Here is a 22,712-nt window from a genome sequence, read left to right as displayed (position 1 = left end):
CTGAAGTGTTCTCCCACTGGTTTTTGAATGTTATGATTCCTGATGTCAGATTTGTGTCCATTTATTCTTTTGCGTAGAGACTGTCCGGTTTGGCCAATGTACATGGCAGAGGGGCATTGCTGGCACATGATGGCATATATCACGTTGGTAGATGTGCAGGTGAACGAGCCCCTGATGCCGGATATCTGCTGTATACTCCAATTGCATGTTACCATATTTTCTGTATCCATTTTGTAGTAATAGGCAATGCCAAAAATGCCTTAACAAAATAGGGGAAATATTACTGACCTCAAAACCAAAAAATCCTTTCCTTTATATTGATTTTTTTTTTAATGGGGGAGAGGAGCAGAACTAGTCAATCCTGTTTCATTACTTTCAAATCCTCTGCAAAATCCCCCCACAACACCTCCCCAAAAATCAAGGCTGGCATTTTCAAAGAAGCCAAAGTGAGTTAGGTGGCAAACTCCTATTGAGTATTGGGGATATTTGGCAAGTTGATTCCTCTAAGCTCCTTTGACAATCCTAGCCCATAGTCTTTAAAATTATTTTATTTTCATGTGGCCATACAAAAATAAACATTAGCTAGTGCTCATTTGTTCTCTCTCTCTCTCTCTCTCATATAGCTAGCTATGTCAGTCTCTTCTATATGTACTATAACATTGACAACTGATAGAGTGGGTGTTAGCTTGTCTCTGGGGTGGAAATATTAGGTATAATAAATATATTTGCTTCCATGTATTTCTTGCCACTCATTCTAGACGTAAAATATTGCTGCTCTTTTTATTTTCTACTTGCTTTGTTTCCTTCAGTTAAAATTAAAGTCCAAAAAAAATGTTTGCCTATGATAAATAGATATCATAATAAAAAACTTCCTTTCTTCTCAAATTAAAGATAAGGAAGACAGCTCTGTCAATATGGATAGCAGTTCTATCTTGATAAACAGATTCTTTCTTAGCTTTATAAGTCTGGTGACTGCAATTTAATATCTGTTTAGTTCCCAGATCAAGCAACATTAGATTGGCATAAAGGCCGAGTGCCTGTCAGCAATTTAAGGGTAAAAATCATTACAAGGATGCTGTAATTATCCCATAAATAGGCACTACAAAACCAAGAAATTCAGAGTTAAGGTTAATTTTTAAGAAAGCTGACCTGTCAAGGAATGGAAATGCACAGTTAAGGTCCCAAACAACCTTAACTCTGCCCTTTGTAGTAACATCGTGCCACAACTATAAAATTATGATTAGTACATAAGTGTCTGTAGGCCTGCTGGCCACCTGTGTGTTCAGGGCCACCATCTTCCCTGAGGGCAGCTTGGCTCCACTGCTGTTTGAAAGTAGGCACTTTTAGCATCAGCCCCATTGAGAACAATGGGGCATGGCAGCCTTTTTGAAGGAGGGCAGCTCTTCATGGAATTCTTGGCAGCAGTAGCAGAAACACTATTCATCAGTCTCGGCTGTAAAAGAAGCTTGTATGGTGCCTTCCCTTATGGCATGGAAATCCCTCTGTGATTAGGCAGATGGAAACCTGCACTGCCTCTGATCTGCCAACTTCTTTCCATGGCATCATTCTTTTCTCCCTCTCCAGGAGATGTATGGGATTCCTGGTCCCATCATTGACTGACTGCTCTCTACCTCCTCTTCATAAAATCCCCTTCTGTGGGTGGGGTTGTTTTGCCAGCAGCAGCATCTAACAGGGCCACGGTGGCTTCTTGATCCCTTCTAGAGCTGTTCTGTTGCAGATCCTGCGTGGAGGAGCAGGACGCAGTACAGCAGCTGCTCGTGCATAGAAACCAGGGCCGTATCCCCTGGTGTCTGCATGAACCTTGGGAAGCTGCGTGGTTCAGTGGGCTGAACTTCTTGACCATTCTGTGGAATGTGCATGTGGAAACATGCCCTTCCCCCGTTTAAGGAAGGGTCAGCTGGAAACTTTGCAAGTCCAAACTCATGGAGTGAGGTCCATTGCAAAACTCCCATAGACTTCAATGGGAGCAGGATTTCACCCTTGGAGTTTTTCAGCATTCTATGTGTGCCAAGGGGACAGCTTAGTTCTTAGGAAGTTTGCATATTTGCAATATTTTGATATTTTTCCTCCCTTTTGCCTACAGAGACCATCTGATGTAGTTACTGCTGGTAACTAAAGCAGCCCAGTTCTATAGTCAGATGCGCGCACACAGCACTGGTAAAATTCTGAGATTTGTAACATTTATCTTTAATACCTTTCTCGTGATTGGTTAGAAGCGTGATAAAGTTTTATTGGGGCTCACTCCGGATGAGCTGCATTACTAGCTTGTGGCTAGAGCAGCTGTTCCAAAGTTATGGCAGTAAAAGCTTTATCCCACCTCATCCCCTACTTTGCTGGTAAATATGCCTGCTGTTCCTGCGGGAACGTAGTGCATCTGTCTTGCCCTAGATGATCAAACTCTGTCCAGGAGAGTTGATGGCCTTGATTCTGCATTCTGTATACACCCGTGGCCTCCTCCACTGAATTTGCTGGGAGTTTTGGGTGTGAGAGGAATGCAGGATTTTGCCTCGTTGCTGCTGCTGGTAGACAAGTCAGAAGCTATTAGAGGGAAAAGGGTCATGTTGTTTGGGTATTTATGGGTAGGATAGAGGATCAGCATTTTCTGTGTTAATGGACCACATTTAATAGAGTATGGCTTGAAAATCCCATTGGTAATTGGGGAATTTTTACCTAATGAATGGAGAAGAGCGGAAGGGGCTGAGGCTGATTTGCTGCAGAAATCAGTTGGTTTTTTTTGGTAGTTGAAATACGATGTGTGAGCCATTCTGGTTGCAAAGGTGAAGCAATGCCATGATCTCACCTGAGCCTGTGAATAGACCTTGCTAGTGTACCTGTCACGGCTTGGGTCGGAGCAGCATCTTAAATTAATTTCACTGCTGCTGTTTGGGGAAACTCTGAGGTCAGGGCTGCTTCTGCTTGGGAAAATTCTGACTGGCACTGGAGGTAGGAACTGAGGCTGCTCGTAGAAGAGGAGTCTTCAAAAATTGGAGGCTGCTTGAGGGGAAGAGCTGCAGAGAGGCTGGGAGAATATGTAGAATAGCAGGAGCAGCCCTTCAAATTGAAGAGGGGTTGTGGTCAAGCTCTCCTTCCCCTGAGATGGGAAACAATGTGGCACCAAGTGGAATTTAGAGCAGGCTGAATTCTAGGGACTGTTCTATTGGCTAAGGGTAGCTAGGATGCAGGTGGCATAGAGTTGGCTACACTGGCTTTATGCCGCTTGAGGATTTGCCTAAACCAGGGGAATCCTCGGCTGCCGATCTTGCGTACTTTTTGAGTTGTTGCGCGTGGCCACATGCACGTTAGTTCACATGTCGTCCTTAAATGTTCATCAGAAATCTTCATTCCATAGCTAAGCCTCCTCACTATGTTAAAGAACAAGATCAACTGGAAATCTTGTCATTTTCACAGGTGTGTTAAAGGCTCTTGTCAACTTGTCCTGTTGACCCGTGCATCTGATGAAGTGGGTATTCACCCATGAAAGCTTACGCTCCAGTACTTCTGTTAGTCTATAAGGTGCCACAGGACTCTTTGCTGCTTTTACAGATCCAGACTAACACGGCTTCCTCTCTGTTTGTCAACTTGAATCTTCTTAAAAACGGACTCGTTTTTAAAAAAAAAAATCATCTTAGAGAGAACCCTTTAAATGGGATGTCTTGATTTAAAAAAATTATTAAACATGTTGGCAACAGTAAGTTTTTCAGCTAACTCTCACGTTTTTATGGTGAGCCTCAGGATATCAGATGGCTTTCTTATAGCCCCAACTCCTGGAGTCAGTTAATTATATGAGAATATCAGCTTTCATGTTAAATAACCTCGCCCCCTCCTTCCCTCCAGCTGCTAGCTCTCATGGGGGTGGAGAAAAGCTTGAAAACGTGAAATTTAAAGGCTCCCATACTAGAAAGCAAATAAAAAGAACCTGAATGTAGTAGTTTTAAAATCTCATGGATTTTTAAACCAGTCTCAAGAATTTCGAATGCTTCGACTTGGCAATACTATAAGAAGGGTCTTTGGGCACACTCACAAGCAATGCCACTAAGCCACCCGAGTGCTCTGAGTCCTGCTGCGTTCTCTGTGTGCATCTATGCATGTGCCTGTTCGTTTTCAGTTTCACTCTCAGCTCTGCTGCTGGTAAATGCCCTTTTTCAGGGCCTGGGGTAGGATGTATAGTCAGTGACCTCTGTCTAGCCTCGTGCTGTCAAATGAACCAAGTAAATAAATGGGGGGAGGAGGGGAGACATATTCCCCCCCCCCACCTCATTCAGAGGACTTTTGTGGGTAATATAGGTACAAGATTGACAATCAAAGCTTTCTTCTGACAATTTGATGGTTTAGAGATGTTTCAAGTACTCAGGCTGCTCTAGAATGCCCCATCCCAGTTGTGTGTGTGTTTTTTAAATCTAGATGCTTTCTCTCATGCGATTGTGTGTAAATCCCAGACTGACATAAGGTGAAATTAGCGGGCATCGATTTACACAGGGGAAACAGTGGAATTGATTTTATGCAGAGTGCTTTTAAATGCATAAAGTAAACAAACTAGAAACAGAGAAAAATGTGTTTTCCCCATCATTATTCAGTAATAATAATCTTGGAGATTACTTGCAACAATAATAGGCTTTTTAAAAATAAATCAGACAATTTTTAATGGACAGTGTCTATTTACGATAGTGACACTGATAGTCCACATTACAGAAGTGTTGTAAGCAAATCAATCCTTTTAGCAATATTATCACCTGAAAATATTAACAGTCTTAGAGTTAAAAATCCACTTGTACAGTTCTGGGTTAAATCCAGGCCCTGGTAATGTCAATGGGAGTTTTGTTATGAACGCTTATGGTGTTCATTTACTTCCTACATTTATCCCAGCTTTGGAAGTGAAAATCAGTTAAATCAGTTGCACTTTTGGGTTCTTCATTATTGGGTTTCATGTACTGGAGGGGAACGTTTGGCTGCTGAAAAGCCTGGAGAAAGGACTATGGATTTAAATAGTGACCGTCTCTTGTTCTATTTTTTTTTTCAATACTGGAAACATTGAGCTCAGAGTAATTTTACACACGTCTAAATCATAGACCTTATGTTAGTTTTGCACAGAAGAGGCAACGCTCTGAACAAAGTAATGAGGACACTGATGTGCCTTAAACTTCCAGATTAGGGTGATCCTTGTTAGACAGAACACATTGGGTTTATCTGCGTCTGCTTGGATAGCTTGCTGTCCTGAAAGGAGGTTCTAGTTTAATAATCCCTCCTTTATGCCTCACCTGCACTACACCTTGTTTCTAAAATTAACACAGAATGAGGTGTGGCCTCTAAACTAATACAGTGGACGTTGTACAAATAATTTTGATTCCCATTTTTTGACTTATTGCTGTAGAGTGCATTCCATGCTGTGTCTTTCAGATGAGAGATGGAAAAACCACAATCCTGCTCTGAGTCGACACTGGCCAGCTTCTGCTTAAGTCTTTACCTATGCAGCAAGGCAGTTATGCACCTGCTTAACTTTAAGATCAAGTGCTTTGGTGAATCAGAGCCTGTCAGGGCTTTTCTTCACTGTAGTAGTTAGCTGGAGTTAGTACACTTGTGTTTATTGCTTGGGATGCCACCACTGAGATACACAAACCCAGGACATACCTATTACTTAATGCCAGAGATCCTACTGCCACAGCATTGTGCCAGGGTACAGGACAAGCCTGCAGGGTCTGCCCCTGCCACCCAGCGCTGGGGGAGGGACACATGGGCCCCAGAGCCAAGCCCCTCACTTCCCCACAAGCTGGGCTCCCAAGCTCAGGCTCCCGCTGCTGGTTGGCAGAAGCAGGCCGACTCGGGGCAGTCTGACCCTGCAACACCCCAGACTTCCTGCTGCAGCCACTGCCACTCCCTTAGCCATGTGTCTGCCCCTGGAGCCACCCCTCATTGGTGCACTGTGCCATCTGTCTGTAGCGCAGGTGTGGCCCCCGTCTCTGAGCAGGCTCAGAGTGATGTATTATTATACAGCTGTTAAAAACCCACAACCTGGGAGTTTTAATATCCTGGGAAGACTTGCAGATTTCCTGGGCCAGCTGCCTCAAAAAGTGATGATCTTGGGAAAACCTGGACAGGTGGTAAGCCTCGTTACTGCATGTGAGCTAGCCCAGCTCTCCTGAGAGCAGTCGCACTGCAAAGCAACCCTGGAGTTACAGAATGATTTGGATTAGCTGCTGCCTCCCCACTGAATTACCAGTTCGAGCACCAGCCTCACTCGAGCATCAAGCCACGCTCCCCACCCTCCGACTGGCCAGCTAGCTCGACCTTTAAGCAGCACGTAACTCGGGTTAGAGATTTTTGTGGACACGTGTTGGGTTTGGTTTAACACGTGAGTAATCACTCAGGTTAACTGGGCTGTGAAAGCACATCCCCAGGGTATGTCCCCTCCCCACTCTTGTTTGGTTTGCTGCGACCATCTAACCAACCAGCAATAGCTGCATTTCCGCGATCCTTTCCATATACGGACACTGATCCTAGAAACAAGGATGACAGTGTCTGTGACTCTACACATGTGAGTGTCCCGTTCGTACTACTTGCATGTGCAAGTGTTTGCAGGAGCTGGGCCATAATCTGTAAAGCATTGGGGATCCTTCAGGACAGAGCTTGCTATATTAACATAAATTATTGATATCTTTAAATTCAGTTATGCTTGATTCAACATCACTGAAAAAGCATAAACTTTCCCTTCCTTCTTATCCTCATTTTCAGCATCAAACAGAGTTCCCAGTCACCTGATGAAGCTGAAGATAAGGAGAAGGACCAGCGCACGGTAACAGTCAATCCTTCTCACATGGGAAAGGCATTCAAGGTCATGAATGAATTACGGAGGTACTTTTTCCACGTAACGTGCATCATCTTTAGTTTATCAGACACATGCTGATCAGGACAGCAGGCCATTTGGGGCACTTTAAAAATAATATTCTGTGTATTTGCTTTAGCACAAAAGGAGGTCACGCAACAGGGTGTTAGCAAAACAGTAGGAAGAGGCAGCCAAAGTGTAGACACCATAGAGCACTGCTGTTCCCACCCACACACCTGTCTACCTCTTCTTCAAAAAGAAGCCAGCTGTGTATTAAAAAACATTTTCAGAGCCATATCTGCCATTGACAAACAATAATTGGTTTAAAGTTTCCTGCTACTTACAGCAAATCCACAGACACACACTATATTCTCAACAGAGAAAACGGCTTGAAGACCAAGAATAGAACATTACAGATACAAGGACACCTACACGTAATTACAGAGCAAGGATTGCTTAAGTGGAATTCTCATTCTCTTTGACTCACTGTCACTCAATCTCAGCTTTGCACTGCAAAGTAAAAAATCACACCACCCACAAGCCAATTTAAAAACTTCACACTGCTCAAAGAAGAACTCCAGCACATCTTCGATCAAGGGTGTGTATGTGTGGGGGAGAGGAGAATTGTTACTTTAAATGGACTTAAAAAAGAAAAATCAAGTTATTTAAAAGATGCCTCTGGGTGTGTCAGCCATTCAGTGGCAGTGGATGACATTCAGCTTGTTTCTGGAGTCTGCCAGCTTCCCTTGAAGCAGGTTGAAATTCAGTGAGCATTTGACTTTCATTTATATGTGACTTATTTGAGTCCATAGCCTGCCAAACGGTATCTTTGGTTTGTGACGCTATTATTCTGTTTTATTTATTTAATGTAAAAAATGTGTATGTAACCCCCACACACTCTTCCCTCCCCTCTGCCCCTCCCTTTCAGGGGTTGAATAGGTTGACACTTCTAAAATATGCCTTCTCCAATAAGGAGAGGGACTGGAATCCTCTCCCTCTGCGGCAGATGCCACCATGCTTGGGCTGGCCCAAGCTGGGGGGAGCATAACACAGAGAAATGTGAAGTATCCTTCCCGTCTCACAATTCTGTGGTGCTGAGTGCGTTTCCTTTTCAGTCTCCCTCTGCTGGCACAGGGATCAGGAGACCTGAATGCAGGTGCTTGTGCAGCAGAGCACCAGGCTGCCGCGGTTATGTTGAGAATCCAATATTCCTTTAATTGAGGTGCACTGGAGGCCCTAGCAGTGCTGCTCTCTTGGTTTCTGTGTTTTGCTAGATCCTGTATGTTACTCAGCTGACTGCAGAAGGTTAGATCTGCCCTTAAGCACCTGCTTTTCAGACTGCATCTTTGCATGCTCCTTAGCATTGCTTTCTCTCAGCTCTTGAGTCTGCAATCCTGATGTTTGTATGGTGCACTGCTTTGAACCAGCACTCAGGAATACTGTCAGACGGCCTGTGGAAATGGTTACCTTGAATAACAGTGATTTAATTCCTATTGATCTAGTAATCCCTTACAGAAAGTCTAGATTTAAACTCTTTGAGGGGTAGTGAGACCTCTAACCTATTTGCTACAGGTTAGGTGCTTGGCACATTCATCTTCAAAATAGAAATGGAAAACTCATTTGCATGAAATGCACTTTTTAGATGATAGGATCCCAGAGCGGGACTAAACCGGGTTCCTTCCTGATAGACTGAAGTGAATGATCTCCAAAGCCTGCATTGTATTTTGCTCACATAAAAGCTCCCTTTACCACCACCATTCTATCAAAGGTGGCATAAATATGGAACACACAGTCTCTTTTCTGTTTCCAGGTGTTGTCTTTCCTGCATGTTTCCAGCTTAATCTTCAGTGTTTTGGGAGTCGTTTTATTAGGTATCACAAAATGCAGGGGACATACCTAGTCTGTTAGAAGGCTAAGTGTGTATTCTGTTTTGATATGGGGTTTTCTAAAGCAAAAGCGCAATAAACTGCATAGAAGAGAAAGTGACATCTGGATTTGTAGACCCTGATCTTTTTTCCTAGTATGACACCTTCAACGAGCAACCTTATTCTGCATTTAGATGCTCAAGTAGGGACCAGGTATTTTATGATAATACTGAGCACTTACAATATATTAACAATCCTCAAAGGAGAGAGCTGTGATGGAGATAAAAATGGGCACGGATTCATTAAAAACTTACCCAGAGGCATGCAGTGAGTGAGTGGCAGAACTGGGGCTAGAACTTGGAAGTTTTTGGACTCCCAACCCCATGCTGACCTGTGTGTTAAACTCTGTCATCAAAGTGAATAGCAGACCCCAGTGAATGAGTGCATTTTGTGGTGATGCTCGTGAGAATGACGTGAGGAACCCTTTGTGTGCTATTCAGACCTCAGGAACACGCTGTGTTGGTTTGATGCTACAACACATGAACTTCTCTTTCTACCAGCCCTGTTGTGTCATGTGGGAAAGGAACTCTCTCCCCTTTTATCCCACTTCCCTCCCAAGGCTGTGAAGAGATTAAAGCTGCAGCATCCCCTACTGGTGCTACGTCCTGGCTTTATGGGGAAAAGTGGGTGGCAGATCGATGTAGTGGCAGATCTGCTTTGTCCCTTTCCTAGGCCATGCTATGGGGGGAGATGGAGGCAATCTGAACTTTGGGGTTTAGAACCCTGTGGCCGGCCTCCCAGATCCACCCTTTTTGTGGAAAAGAATGTCTAGTTCTATTTCAGGCAGGGATCTCTGCAGCTTTGGATGGGAGCAGGATATGCTCCATAAAGAAAAGTTGACAGAGGCTGGTGGTCTCTTTGTGTTTCAACCTTCCACTGAGACTCCAGCAGTTGTTAGGTCTTGCTGGATGATTCAGGTCACTTGTTTGTGACGTAGGAACTCTGCTCATTTTTCCCAAGGGTATTTACAGAGGTCCCTTTGCATGGCCAGATGTTCTGAAATCATGTTGTCTTCTCTGGTGTTTTCCAGCAAGCGGCTCCTCTGTGACGTGGTGATTGTTGCCGAAGCCGTTGAGATGGAAGCCCATCGCGTTGTCCTAGCAGCCTGCAGCCCCTATTTTTGTGCAATGTTTACAGGTACATTTCTGCCTCCAAACAAAGTTCTGTGGTTGAGTGTGCCCTGCAGATTCCAAGACGCACACAGTCATGTCTTCACGATAGACCTGCTGCAGATGGTATGGGCTTGGGGCTGTATGAAGGTCTTTTCCTGGAAGAGAAGAAATGTAGTGAAGTCCCTAGCTGCTTATACCAATGAATGTGCTTGAAAAATCTCTTGGCTAAATCCCCTTTGGACAGGGGACCGTGTCTTGTGCAGGTTTGAGGACACTGGCAGCACTTGGTCAAAATTGTATGCTACCGTGTGTGTCCCTCAGGTGGGAGATCTGTGCAGTGTGGGACACAGAAGGAATTGTATGTGGGTTGGCAGATAGCTTTTGAAGTGAGATGTTTGACTTTTCTAGACCAGAATTTGCGGTGTTAAAGTATGTTTTTTATTTATATCAAACATTTATACAGTGCTGTAAATTTGCATGGTACATCGCATGTACGTCCTCCCACAAAAGTCCCCGTCTCAGAGCTTACAGTCCAAAGGCCTTGTCCTACAAACACTTGAGCACAAGGGATGGAGATGTTCCAAAGAGTTCGGCATTGGTTTAATTCTGCTCCCGCTGAAGCGAATGGTAGAAGTCTTGTTGACTCCAATGGCAGTACTCAGACCAAGGCTTTGGAAACCCCGTCCATGACTATAGGATAATAATTCAAAGTGATCTGGACAAACTGGAGAAATGGTCTGAGGTAACTAAGACGAAATTCAATAAGGACAAATGCAAAGTACTCCACTTAGGAAGGAACAGTCAGTTGCACACCCACAAAATGGGAAATGACTGCCTAGGAGGGAGTACTGCAGAAAGGGATCTGGGAGGGTCATTGTGGGCCACAAGCTAAATATGAGACAACAGTGTAACATTGTTACTAAAAAAAGCGAACATCATTCTGGGATGTATTAGCAGGAGTGTTGTAAGCAAAACACGAGAAGTAATTCTTTCACTCTACTCCGCGCTGATTAGGCCTCAGCTGGAGCATTGTGTCCAGTTCTGGGTGCCACATTTCAGGAAGGATGTGGACAAATTAGAGGAAGTCCAGAGAAGAGCAACAAAAATGATTAAAGGTCTAGAAAACATGACCTGTGAGGGAAGATTGAAAATTGGGTTTGTTTAGTTTGGAAAAGAGGAGACTAAGGCCTGGTCTACACTGGGGGGGGGTTCGATCTAAGGTACGCAACTTCAGCTACGCGAATAGCGTAGCTGAAGTCGAAGTACCTTAGTTCGAATTACTTACCCGTCCTCACGGCGCGGGATCGACGTCCGCGGCTCCCCCGTCGACTCCGCCACCGCCGTTCGCGGTGGTGGAGTTCCGGAGTCGACGGGAGCGCGTTCGGAGTTCGATATATCGCTTAACAACCATGTAAAAGAAGCAGTGAGAGATAAAAAGACTTCCTTTAAAAAGTGCAAGTCAAATCCTAGTGAGGCAAATAGAAAGGAGCACAAACGCTGCCAACTTAAGTGCAAGAGTGTAATAAGAAAAGCCAAAGAGGAGTTTGAAGAACGGCTAGCCAAAAACTCCAAAGGTAATAACAAAATGTTTTTTAAGTACATCAGAAGCAGGAAGCCTGCTAAACAACCAGTGGGGCCCCTTGACGATCAAAATTCAAAAGGAGCGCTTAAAGATGATAAAGTCATTGCGGAAAAACTAAATGGATTCTTTGCTTCAGTCTTCACGCTGAGGGATGTTAGGGAGATTCCCAAACCTGAGCTGGCTTTTGTAGGTGACAAATCTGAGGAACTGTCACAGATTGAAGTGTCACTAGAGGAGGTTTTGGAATTAATTGATAAACTCAACATTAACAAGTCACCAGGACCAGATGGCATTCACCCAAGAGTTCTGAAAGAACTCAAATGTGAAGTTGCTGAACTATTAACTAAGGTTTGTAACCTGTCCTTTAAATCGGCTTCGGTACCCAATGACTGGAAGTTAGCTAATGTAACGCCAATATTTAAAAAGGGCTCTAGGGGTGATCCCGGCAATTACAGACCGGTAAGTCTAACGTCGGTACCGGGGCAAATTAGTTGAAACAATAGTAAAGAATAAAATTGTCAGACACATAGAAAAAACATAAACTCTTGATCGATAGTCAACATGGTTTCTGTAAAGGGAAATCGTGTCTTACTAATCTATTAGAGTTCTTTGAAGGGTCAACAAACATGTGGACAAGGGATCCGGTGGACATAGTGTACTTAGATTTCCAGAAAGCCTTTGACAAGGTCCCTCACCAAAGGCTCTTACGTAAATTAAGCTGTCATGGGATAAAAGGAAAGGTCCTTTCATGGATTGAGAACTGGTTAAAGGACAGGGAACAAAGGGTAGGAATTAATGGTAAATTCTCAGAATGGAGAGGGGTAACTAGTGGGGTTCCCCAAGGGTCAGTCCTAGGACCAATCCTATTCAATTTATTCATAAATGATCTGGAGAAAGGGGTAAACAGTGAGGTGGCAAAGTTTGCAGATGATACTAAACTGCTCAAGATAGTTAAGACAAAAGCAGATTGTGAAGAACTTCAAAAAGGTCTCACAAAACTAAGTGATTGGGCAACAAAATGGCAAATGAAATTTAATGTGGATAAATGTAAAGTAATGCACATGAGAAAAAATAACCCCAACTATACATACAACATGATGGGGGCTAATTTAGCTACAACGAGTCAGGAAAAAGATCTTGGAGTTATAGTGGATAGTTCTCTGAAGATGTCCACGCAGTGTGCAGAGGCAGTCAAAAAAGCAAACAGGATGTTAGGAATCATTAAAAAAGGGGATAGAAAATAAGACTGAGAATATATTATTGCCCTTATATAAATCCATGGTACGCCCACATCTCGAATACTGTGTACAGATGTGGTCTCCTCACCTCAAAAAAGATATTCTAGCACTAGAAAAGGTTCAGAAAAGAGCAACTAAAATGATTAGGGGTTTAGAGAGGGTCCCATATGAGGAAAGATTAAAGAGGCTATGACTCTTCAGTTTGGAAAAGAGAAGACTAAGGGGGGGACATGATAGAGGTATATAAAATCATGAGTGGATGTTGAGAAAGTGGATAAGGAAAAGTTATTTACTTATTCCCATAATACAAGAACTAGGGGTCACCAAATGAAATTAATAGGCAGCAGGTTTAAAACAAATAAAAAGGAAGTTCTTCTTCACGCAGCGCACAGTCAACTTGTGGAACTCCTTACCTGAGGAGGTTGTGAAGGCTAGGACTATAACAATGTTTAAAAGGGGACTGGATAAATTCATGGTGGCTAAGTCCATAAATGGCTATTAGCCAGGATGGGTAAGAATGGTGTCCCTAGCCTCTGTTCGTCAGAGGATGGAGATGGATGGCAGGAGAGAGATCACTTGATCATTGCCTGTTAGGTTCACTCCCTCAGGGCACCTGGCATTGGCCACTGTCGGTAGACAGATACTGGGCTAGATGGACCTCTGGTCTGACCCGGTACGGCCTTTCTTATGTTCTTATGTTCTTATGTCTAGATGAGACGCGATATATCGAACTCCGAGAAATCGATTGCTGCCCGCCGATATGGCGGGTAGTGAAGACGTACCCTGAGAGGGAACATGGTAACAGTGTTCAAGTACGCAAAAGGTTGTTACAAGGAGGAGGGTGAAAAATTGTTCTCGTTAACCTCTGAGGATAGGACAAGACACAATGGGCTTAAACTGCAGCAGGGGAGGTTTAGGTTGGACGTTAGGAAAAACTTCCTAACTGTCAGGGTGGGTAAGCACTAGAATAAATTGCCTAGGGGGGTTGTGGAATCTCCATCATTGGAGATTTTTAAGAGCAGGTTGGGCAAACACCTGTCAGGGATGGTCTAGATAATATTTAGTCCTGCCTTGAGTGCGGGGGACTGGACTAGATGACCTTTGAGGTCCCTTCCAGTTCTATGATTCTATGTAATCAAAACTACATGCACGCTTCAGCGTTGGCAAGATTCGGCCTTATGTTAAGGGAAAAAGGTCAAGAGCGGAAAAAGTCTGAGGACAGGGATGGAATATTTCCACAACACCTAACTCGACTGAAGACTCAGCCTGTTAGCTCAGCTGGAAGACACCTGCACCGAAGCCCCTTGGCCATGCATATTGAATTTCCATTGGCAAATCTTTGCTCCCACCTGACAAATCATCTCTTTGCCTCCAACAGATCAGTTATACCCCAAGCAATTCTGCCCCTCTTCAAATAATTCCAATCAGTACTGCCACCCCACCCAAATCTATCTCTTTGCAGGGCTCTGCAGCTGCTGACTTTCCTCCTGTTGCTGTACATAGATCTTTGACTTCCCCCTCCACCTGGGCCATCTGCTCTTTGCTCTCCTTCTTAAAGGAGCAGCTACCAGGAGGCCACACTGTTCCCTCACTCGCCTTCCCTTCCTGAAAAAGAACCAACAAACCCAAATACTCAGTAATAAAACAGATTGGATTTTAAGGTCCTCTGAACGACTCTTGTGATAGCTTAACTTCAGCCCACTGCGTTATGTGGGCAACCCAGTTTTGGGAACCTCCTGTGATACTCCTTGACTTGTGGTCACCAAAGCGTTGGAGGCGGGTCAAAAGAGAGCTGTGAGCTCTCTACATGGATGCTCCCTCCTTTAAAAGGGGCTTAAATTGGGCCTCTTTCTGTCAGCTTTATTGGAAGAGGTGAACTCCTTGCTAATCATCTGTGAAACCTGTTTTCTTTGTCGTGACTTAAAAGCTATAGCAGAGCCAGGCAAAGTTTGTGCCAGAAAGAATATGGCCCTAACTGAATGGGAAAGGGGGAGATGCAAATGTGAGTTCATGTGTTGTGCTTGGTGTTCTGCTGGGATTGCATGTGTCAGTGGCTTTTGGGGTGTGGGAAATAGAAGGTGCATTCACTCAAAAAATAAAATTGGTTGCCGTTGTGGGATGTACGTCTGTATAAGCAGGAGTGCGTTGATAGGTACTTTGTTTGCCAGGAAGTTTTTTCTTCGTAAGGCTGAGAAATCTAAGCTATTAAGAAGCTAGAGAGCTGAGACGGTATCTTGGGATTGGATGTTAGCGGTAATAATAATGCCGCTACGTGCAAGGAGCAAAGCAAGAAAGAGTGCACTGCTCCGAGGTTTGCACTGAGAATATTTGTTGTTGTCTGTGGTAGTTATTACACCAGCCAACAAGAGCACAGCCCTGGAGACGCCTCTGATCCTTAGAGGTCATGTCTGCCTGAAACCAGCCATCACGATTAGCTGGCATTAATAAGAGCAGGTAGACTCGGTTGCTGTTCCTGTACTGGAATTCTGTGGGGCCCAGTAATGCTCAGATCTGAAAGTTAAACAGTAACCGTCTAACCACAATCATGTGACTTTTTTTGTAAACTACCTTTGGCTACAGTTATAACGATTTGCTGCTGCCCAGGTTGTAAAACAAGTTGAGCGCTAGGTCACTATCAGGCCTCTCCTGGGTTCAGTTTAGGGCTGGCTGTTCCCATATTTGAGTTCTGAGTCTCCCTATTGCAAGGGTCTGTACCTCCACGTTGTTTCACTTTGTGGAGAGTGACCCTTTACAATAAGAAGCTGAATATTCTTCATTTTTTGTGTGTTACTGCTCAGAGGTGAAACTTGACAGCAGTGGGGAAACTGAGTTCTTGTATTTATCCACAGGACCCACGCAGCAGTAGTGAGCTGTTTGTGAAAGCCTCTAGTATGTGTCATTCTTGGCCTGAAAGGGACCTCTTTCAGGGCAGAGAAAGTTCACTCAAGGAGAAAAATCCTATGGCCATGCCCATGAGGAAGGTGCCCATTGGGTTAGCTGGTAGAAAAGACGACTGTGGACAAGCAGGATCCAAACGAAGACCAGACATTCATTACCTATGTGCGATCATCCCATTGCTGTTCAGCAACTCTCAATCAGCGTAGACCTGTACTGGATTTGAACCAATGACCTTGAGATGAAGGACTCCCTATGCCAGCGCCTTTAGCCAGCTGATCTCTTCTAGTTATGTATTGTTTAAAACCAAGACTTTGAAGCTCTGGAATAAGCAGGCACATCGCCCACTGACGGTCATGGGACTTACCCCTGCTAACTCCAGAGCTGAATTTGGATCAGTGTTCCTAAACTGATTGCTTTCCCTTCATTATTTTTAAAAGCACTTCCCATGGTGGTTTGATGGCTTTGTTTTGTTCTGCAAGGATGGTCATTCTAATGTACAACATTTTGAAATGAAACAAAACCAGATCCACTCCAATCATGACTGCAAAAGCTGCAGTGATGTGAATGGAAAGTTTGGGACCATTACTGTAGAGTGATTGTGTGGTGTGTGTTTTTTGGAAGCACAGAAGCAGTCAGCAGCAATCCAGATCCTCTCTTCAGATCTTCGGCATCACTTCAGAATCTGCTCTCCGCTTTTGTGTGTGAAAGGGCTGCTGTTGTGTTCTCTGACACGCTTGTGTGTTCTCCTCACAGGCAGTTTGAACAGATGCTTGGTTTAAAAAAACAACAAAAAAGAGCTATGAACTAGACAGTGTCCATGTGGAGCACGAGAAATATGGCAGAGCGGCCTGCAGTGCTCTGTGAACAAGGCAATATCGAAGATGGGAGAGAAGAACTGACTAGCCCCCTGAGTTTTAATGCAGGCTAGAAAGAGCAATGGCATTGCAGTATACAGGACAGACAGTAATGTGTAGTGAGGCGGTATGCAAGGTCTACATATGAAGTGCTTGCAGATGTGAGAGCAGTGGTTGCAAAGTCTAATCAGCAGCAAAAGGCAGCATGGTCCAGTGGGTAGAGCACAGGACTGGGAGTCAGGAATACAACCCAGGTCTCCTGGCTTTGACCCTTACCTGTTGCGTGACCGTAGGCAAGTCACTTCCTGTCTCTTTCCCCTCCTACTTTTGTCTGTCTTGACTATTTCGATTCTTTAGAGCAGGGCTTGGCTAGCACAGAGGGGCCCTGCTATCAGTTGTTGTCTGTAGGTATAGTGCTAATACAAATAATTAATAACGGTGCTTTAAATTAAGACGTGAGGCAAGCAAGGCTTGATTCTGGTTTGTCAAAGACCGTAGGTGGTTTTTTGAAAGGGTGTATGGGATGAGTTGAATTAATTCATCAAGTCATTCCGACACCTCCAAAGAGGTCTTAGGAGTTGCTATATTTGTACTGAATATGCGTGCTTGGGCTTGGATGGAAGCATTTATCACCCACTCCTGTTATCTTGCTAACTTCCCTCCCCCCTTCCCTTTCAGCTCATAGTGTCACCTGTTCAGATGCTTCCTGGCTGGGAAGAATAAAAGGCATGTGAAAAGTGGTGCCTTCTGACCAGTGAAACAGGTTGGAGTGACCTACTGGAGTGTGGAGGGGAGGGGGATAGATGGTATCGCTGCAGCTCTACTTGCCTGGGCTATGGAGCTGAGCATAATGATCTAGAGATCTAGCAGAATGCAAACTGCAGAGTTAGCAGCTTGTGGGTGGGCGTCTGAGCCCACATGGTATTTATTTTTGTTGGCTGTGTCCTATGAGTGCCACAAAGGGAGATGATGTTCTCAGATCCATCTCTCTGAGCTATTCGTGTATTGATCTCTGCATAAGTGCCTCTGACTCTGTCCTCTACCCCTCTATTTTCAATTAACATATCCGTGTTTGTGCTGAGTCTTTTGCTTGCTCTCAAGCACATATAAAGGGTGTTACCATAGCACCTGGGAGACTTTTATGGACCATTCTGTAATATCCTTTGTTCAGGACCCTTCCTTCAGCTGGGGAGAATTCTCTTTTTTTTTTAATCCCACCTGCTTTGAATACCACCAGAGATTTGATTTGACTTCACAAATGTGGGTCTTTTGCTTGTAAAGATGTCCTGGGTTCCTTTACATGACCTTTATTATTGCGTTTTTTTTAATTCATTCAGTTCAATGCAAGATTTGGTTTTACTTAGGGACCAGGTCCTGCTCATCTTACTCACACAGAGTGTAGTTCATCTCACTTGTGTGAATACGGCCAGAGCTAGGTGTAGTTCCCAGTGTCAGGACTTTGTTGAAACTTGGCTGCCTTCCTGTGTCTGTCTCATCCCATGCCACCTGCTGTGCTCTTAGCATATGAAGCTCTGTCATGTCATGTCAAAGTGACTTGAACATTTCCTTTACATACATGCAGCCTGTAACTGGTTTTCACGGAGGATGAGTATAGAACTATTCCTGGGAATCCCATGGCAGCAGCACTGAGTGGCTGAATTTCTCAGTGTAGTGATTATTCGTATCCCGGTACAAGATCTGACATTGGTTCAATTTCTGCTTTGTCTAACTTAATTGTTTTCTTCTATTGTTTTACTTCTGCAGCTGGAATTTGCTTTTCTTCCCTGACTTCTCAAAATGCTGATGATAAAACCTGGAGGTGTAATGTCCCTTTCTGTAACTGATCATTAAAGGTGGCCTCAGGGATCCTTTCTTGCCACAAGCACAGTATTCTTTTGTTACTGAAATACACACACGCACCCTGTTTCTAATCAAGCTCAAAGTCAGCTACACTGGGGTATGCATGCGTAGGCTGTTGAGCAGACACAGGTTTGGTTTACCACCAATGGAGTCTCTTGTTGTTGGCTGCCTTTTTTTTTTTTAAGTTAACCTTAGATTTCCTTTGGCTTGTCCCTCCGGATATGACTGTCCCTTGGCCAAAAAAAAAAATGCTAGTGAAGGAGTGGTGATTTCTGCTGAGATTTTCATAGTTTTCCAGTTTGTGGGAAGAGACCCTCAGGAGATTCACCCGTAATTAGTTCTTATAGCTTATCAAAGGACAACTTCCTTGTCACCTTCTGTGCTTAGCCCTATATGAGAGCTGTTGATCGTGTCCTATTGTTTTCTCATATACATTTGAGCTTGAGTGAATCTCAGGAAGTTCTCTTCATCCAAGCACCCAGCTCATGAGGAAATGTATTTGAACCAGGCCAATCTCTTCCGTCTGCAGAACTGTGCTGGAAGCCTGTTCTAGGCATGCTATTCTGGGGGTTTCTCTCCTCCATTGCAGTTCTTGGGCTGTGAAACAGTGTGCGCACACCCTGAGTGAAGGGAAGCCTCTCTCGTTGCCTCATGATATCGCCCTTTGACGTTTAGAAGGTGGCACTAATGGACTTCTGCCAGTCATCCTGGACCTGCAGGGATAGTGATTGGGTTCAGGGCTTTCAATATGTTTTTTAATTAGGGGCGGAGGGAGCGTTTCCACTGGGCTTACGGGGAATCGAAGTGGAGGGGAGGAGAAAAGCAAACAAACAATGAATGCCGATTTGAACTGAATTTCAGGAGACATGACTGAAAGTAAAGCAAAGAAGATTGAAATAAAAGACGTCGATGGGCAAACACTGAGTAAGCTGATTGATTACATCTACACAGCTGAAATAGAGGTCACGGAAGAGAATGTGCAGGTAAGCTGGGCTCAATACCTCCTGGAAACTGAAGGGGGAAAAAACCTTCATGGCTTAAATCACAGACTGAGGAACCATCAGCGTAACTGATGCCTGCAGGCTACACAAAATGAAGGGCGGAGTGTGACCCATGCTACCTTTCTTTTTCTGTATTGTTTTGAGGCACTTTACTGCTTTTCCCCCCCATACATAAGTCATGTTACGTTTAGTCTTCATTTCATGTTCCTGTTATAAGACTAGAGAGACAAGGTGGGTGAGGTAATATCTGTTACTGGACCCACTTCTGTTGGTCAGAGAGAGGCTTATGAGTTTACATGCTTGTCTCTCTCACCAAGAGAAGTGGGTCCAGTAAAAGATATTACCTCACCCACCTTGTGTCTCTAATATCCTGGGACCGACATGGCTACAACACCACTGCATATAATAAAACTAGGCATTTGCCTTCCAAGAAGCCGTGCTAACTTGTCGGGGCAGTCTGTCGGTCAAGATACACTAAGTGGGATGGTGATTCTTAAGTTCCCAGTAGAAAACTCCTGTGGTGGTTAGTTTTTAGTTCTTAGGGGTAGTCATTTGAGTTGTGTGAAGCTTTGAGTAGAATGCAAATTTACAGCTAAAATTAGAGCTTGCATAGACGCTTCCAGTTCCTCCTTCCTTCCTTTGTATTCTGTCTAGACGTGAAGTTCTTTGGGGGAAGGACATTGGGTCTGGTTCTACTCTCACGCTGGTATAAATCAGGCGTATCTCGAAAGGAGTTATGCCAGTGTTAATTTTGTGGAGGAGCAGATTTGGGCTCCTCTATACCAGTCTGTAAAGCACTTAGTACCCTGTTGGTGCTATACAGATAATAAAGAATACTAGTTAGCTGAGATGGGTGGAGGAGAGGGTTATCTTCTATGGAACCTGCCAGTACAAAATAAGAATTACAAATATGATTCAGTTTTGGTTATAAAGTCCTATTTTTGGGAGCTATTTGTGAAGAGAAGAGAGTCACAGGTTGATAAAGGTGATCGTGTGGAGTGGGAAATAGGCAAGGGACCATCAAGAGGATCAATATGTTAAAGATTGTGAGGTGCTCAGATACAACGTTAATGGGGGCATGAAAGAGACTTGGATAGCTCCCAAATAATGTGTATTGGGAAATGTTCTCTTTCTAGGAGCTTGCATCTCATAGGCCGGGATATGGCTTACACATTGCCAAGGCTGGTCTGTCTGTCTTATAGCAAACATCAAGTGGTTCCGATTGTTTGTCTCCTCTATCCAAACACTGGCTCACGGGACCTGAACAGAGGCCAGGGTCTTACTAATAGAACCCAACCTCTGCTTTTGCTCTGAAGCCCTGTGGTGAGACTAATAGGTGAAGTAAGAGCCCTATCTATCCTCTTTCAAAGATGTTTGCAGTCAAACTAGTTCAAACCCAAGTGGATAGAGGCCTAGAAAAGTCCAATAGGAATAGAGATGTTTGCATGATCTAAATAAAACAAACCCCCAAACAGCATCACCCCCACGTGACTTATTTAAACGTCACCCTGCCCCCTTTTGAAACCCAGAATTAAGTTAATACAGGAAACTGCATTAACTTAAAGAAAGTGAAACGGATTAGAAACAAAGATGAAACTGACTATTTAGTCTGTTTCAGTATCCAAGTTGATATTGTAATGGAAATGTCTTATATAGAATTTAACATAGTTTTATATTAGCAGCAAAGAATCCTGTGGCACCTTATAGACTAACAGACGTAATGGAGCATGAGCTTTCGTGGGTGAATACCCACTTGCATCCGAAGAAGTGGGTATTCACCCACGAAAGCTCATGCTGCAAAACGTCTGTTAGTCTATAAGGTGCCACAGGATTCTTTGCTGCTTCTACAGAACCAGACTAACACGGCTACCCCTCTGATACTTGACATAGTTTTATATTGAAACCAATAGGACAGAAAATACTCTTAAACACTAATAGCAATGCATAGAGAATGATCTCCTTTTCCATGATCTCTTTTTTTAACCATTCTACAGAACATAACGAACAGTTCTATTCCTCCCATAGAGCCTGTGATGGCTATAGAAAGGAGATCATTCTTTGTCTCTTTCTCTTTGCATAGCTATCTGAAGAAGTTCAAACAGAAGAGTAAGACTGTTAATGTCTCAGGTGTATCTACTAAAAAGAAGAGAGGAATTTTTTATACTGATTTCCCCCCGCCCACACACACACCTCTCCAAGCCCTACATCACTGTCCCAATGTTTCTTGCCTCCAGCCATGCCACTCAAGGCAAATCATTTTAAAAAGTAGTGTTATCTTGACTTGTGTCTCTTATGCTTGTAGAGTTTACTCCCGTGTTCTCTTTAGTGTGTCTGAAATACTGCAGGCTTTAATTTCTTTTTCACTCACTGGAATACCCGTATTCTCATATCCCAAGTTTTGTCTTTCTAGTTGGCCAGGTGTGGATTTCTAAAGGGATTTTGTACAGTTTGACCATGATTTTCAGATTTCCTCAACTGGAGGAAGAAACAATTTCTTGGTACAGTTGGTACCAAGTGGTGCCAAATGTTTTCATTACAGAAGTTACAAGTACTGAGTCAGGTAAATAAATGAAAACCTAGGATCCTGTCGTGAGGAAAAGGGAAATGAGAGCAATTGAGCCTAGAAAAGATGTCACCGAAGGTAGCGTTGAGGGAGCGAATATTCCAACATGTGCCTAGAGTTTGAGCAATGTGCAGCACTTGATGAAATAGGCTGCAATAGATTTTAACAACCACTTATTTGCTATTATGGGCTTAAAGTACAGGAAGTGGAGACATCTGTTGTCCAGGTGATCCTGAATGTTGTGCAGAGCTGCAGTAGATCTTCTGAAGTGTAATAGGCAGTATTCACGGGGTGAAGCTCCATCTTCCAGGGCACGTCTTTTTGTAACTATGCATCATTTAATTGCAGGGGATTACCGTAGTAGGGAAGACTCGCTTCAAAAGGGCCAAGTGACCCTAGAGTCAGTTCAGGTTTTCTGCATGATGATTAGTGTGAGGGTTCGTGAAGTTCTCCTTGTCACAGGGATCCAGATCCCCCCTGTGGCGAGTAGAGGGAGGCCAGAGAGTCATGCATCTTTCTCTTCTCGTCTGGTGTGGAATACTCATTACAGAGAATGGATATGGGGGGGAATCCCCCTCTGCCATGCAGCAATCTGAGGAAATCTTCCCATGGGGTTTCCACCCTGCTGCCTCTTGCTGTAATGTGGTGTGAGGTTTTTTGTTCTCCCCCTCTGCCCCCCCTATTGTGTGTGTGTGTGTTTGTAAAAGCTGGCCCTAAGGAATTTGCAGGAACATGTGATTATTGTGGGTCCAGTTGCATACGTCCCCTTTTGGCTTCATTGGAAGCAGCAGGTGTGCCTCTGAGCAGAGCCTGCGGCCCAATGTATTCTAGTTAGGTGGCT

At 44.0% G+C, this 22,712-nt stretch overlaps 1 protein-coding gene across 9 annotated transcripts in view; it reads left to right on the top strand.

Annotated features, from left to right (window-relative positions):
• The window catches only part of KLHL3 (kelch like family member 3), a 70,192-nt gene that overhangs the window by 8,274 nt on the left and 39,206 nt on the right, over positions 1 to 22,712 (top strand). For 4 of the 9 annotated variants that reach the window (XM_045028494.1, XM_045028491.1, XM_045028486.1 and 1 more), the window contains exons 2-4: positions 6,748 to 6,867; positions 9,794 to 9,900; positions 19,169 to 19,290. In XM_045028494.1, coding sequence (XP_044884429.1) covers positions 6,830 to 6,867; positions 9,794 to 9,900; positions 19,169 to 19,290 — 267 coding nt within the window. In that variant the 5' untranslated portion in view covers positions 6,748 to 6,829. Of the gene's footprint in view, positions 1 to 6,747; positions 6,868 to 9,793; positions 9,901 to 19,168; positions 19,291 to 22,712 lie in introns of those variants that run through there. The other 5 variants (XM_045028489.1, XM_045028487.1, XM_045028490.1 and 2 more) reach the window with 4 other exon arrangements.

The sequence above is a fragment of the Mauremys mutica genome, chromosome 8, assembly GCF_020497125.1.
Source record: "Mauremys mutica isolate MM-2020 ecotype Southern chromosome 8, ASM2049712v1, whole genome shotgun sequence".
NCBI lineage: Eukaryota > Metazoa > Chordata > Testudines > Geoemydidae > Mauremys > Mauremys mutica.
The sequence above is the reverse complement of the archived record's forward strand: the minus strand, read 5'-3'. Positions and strand labels throughout refer to the sequence as shown.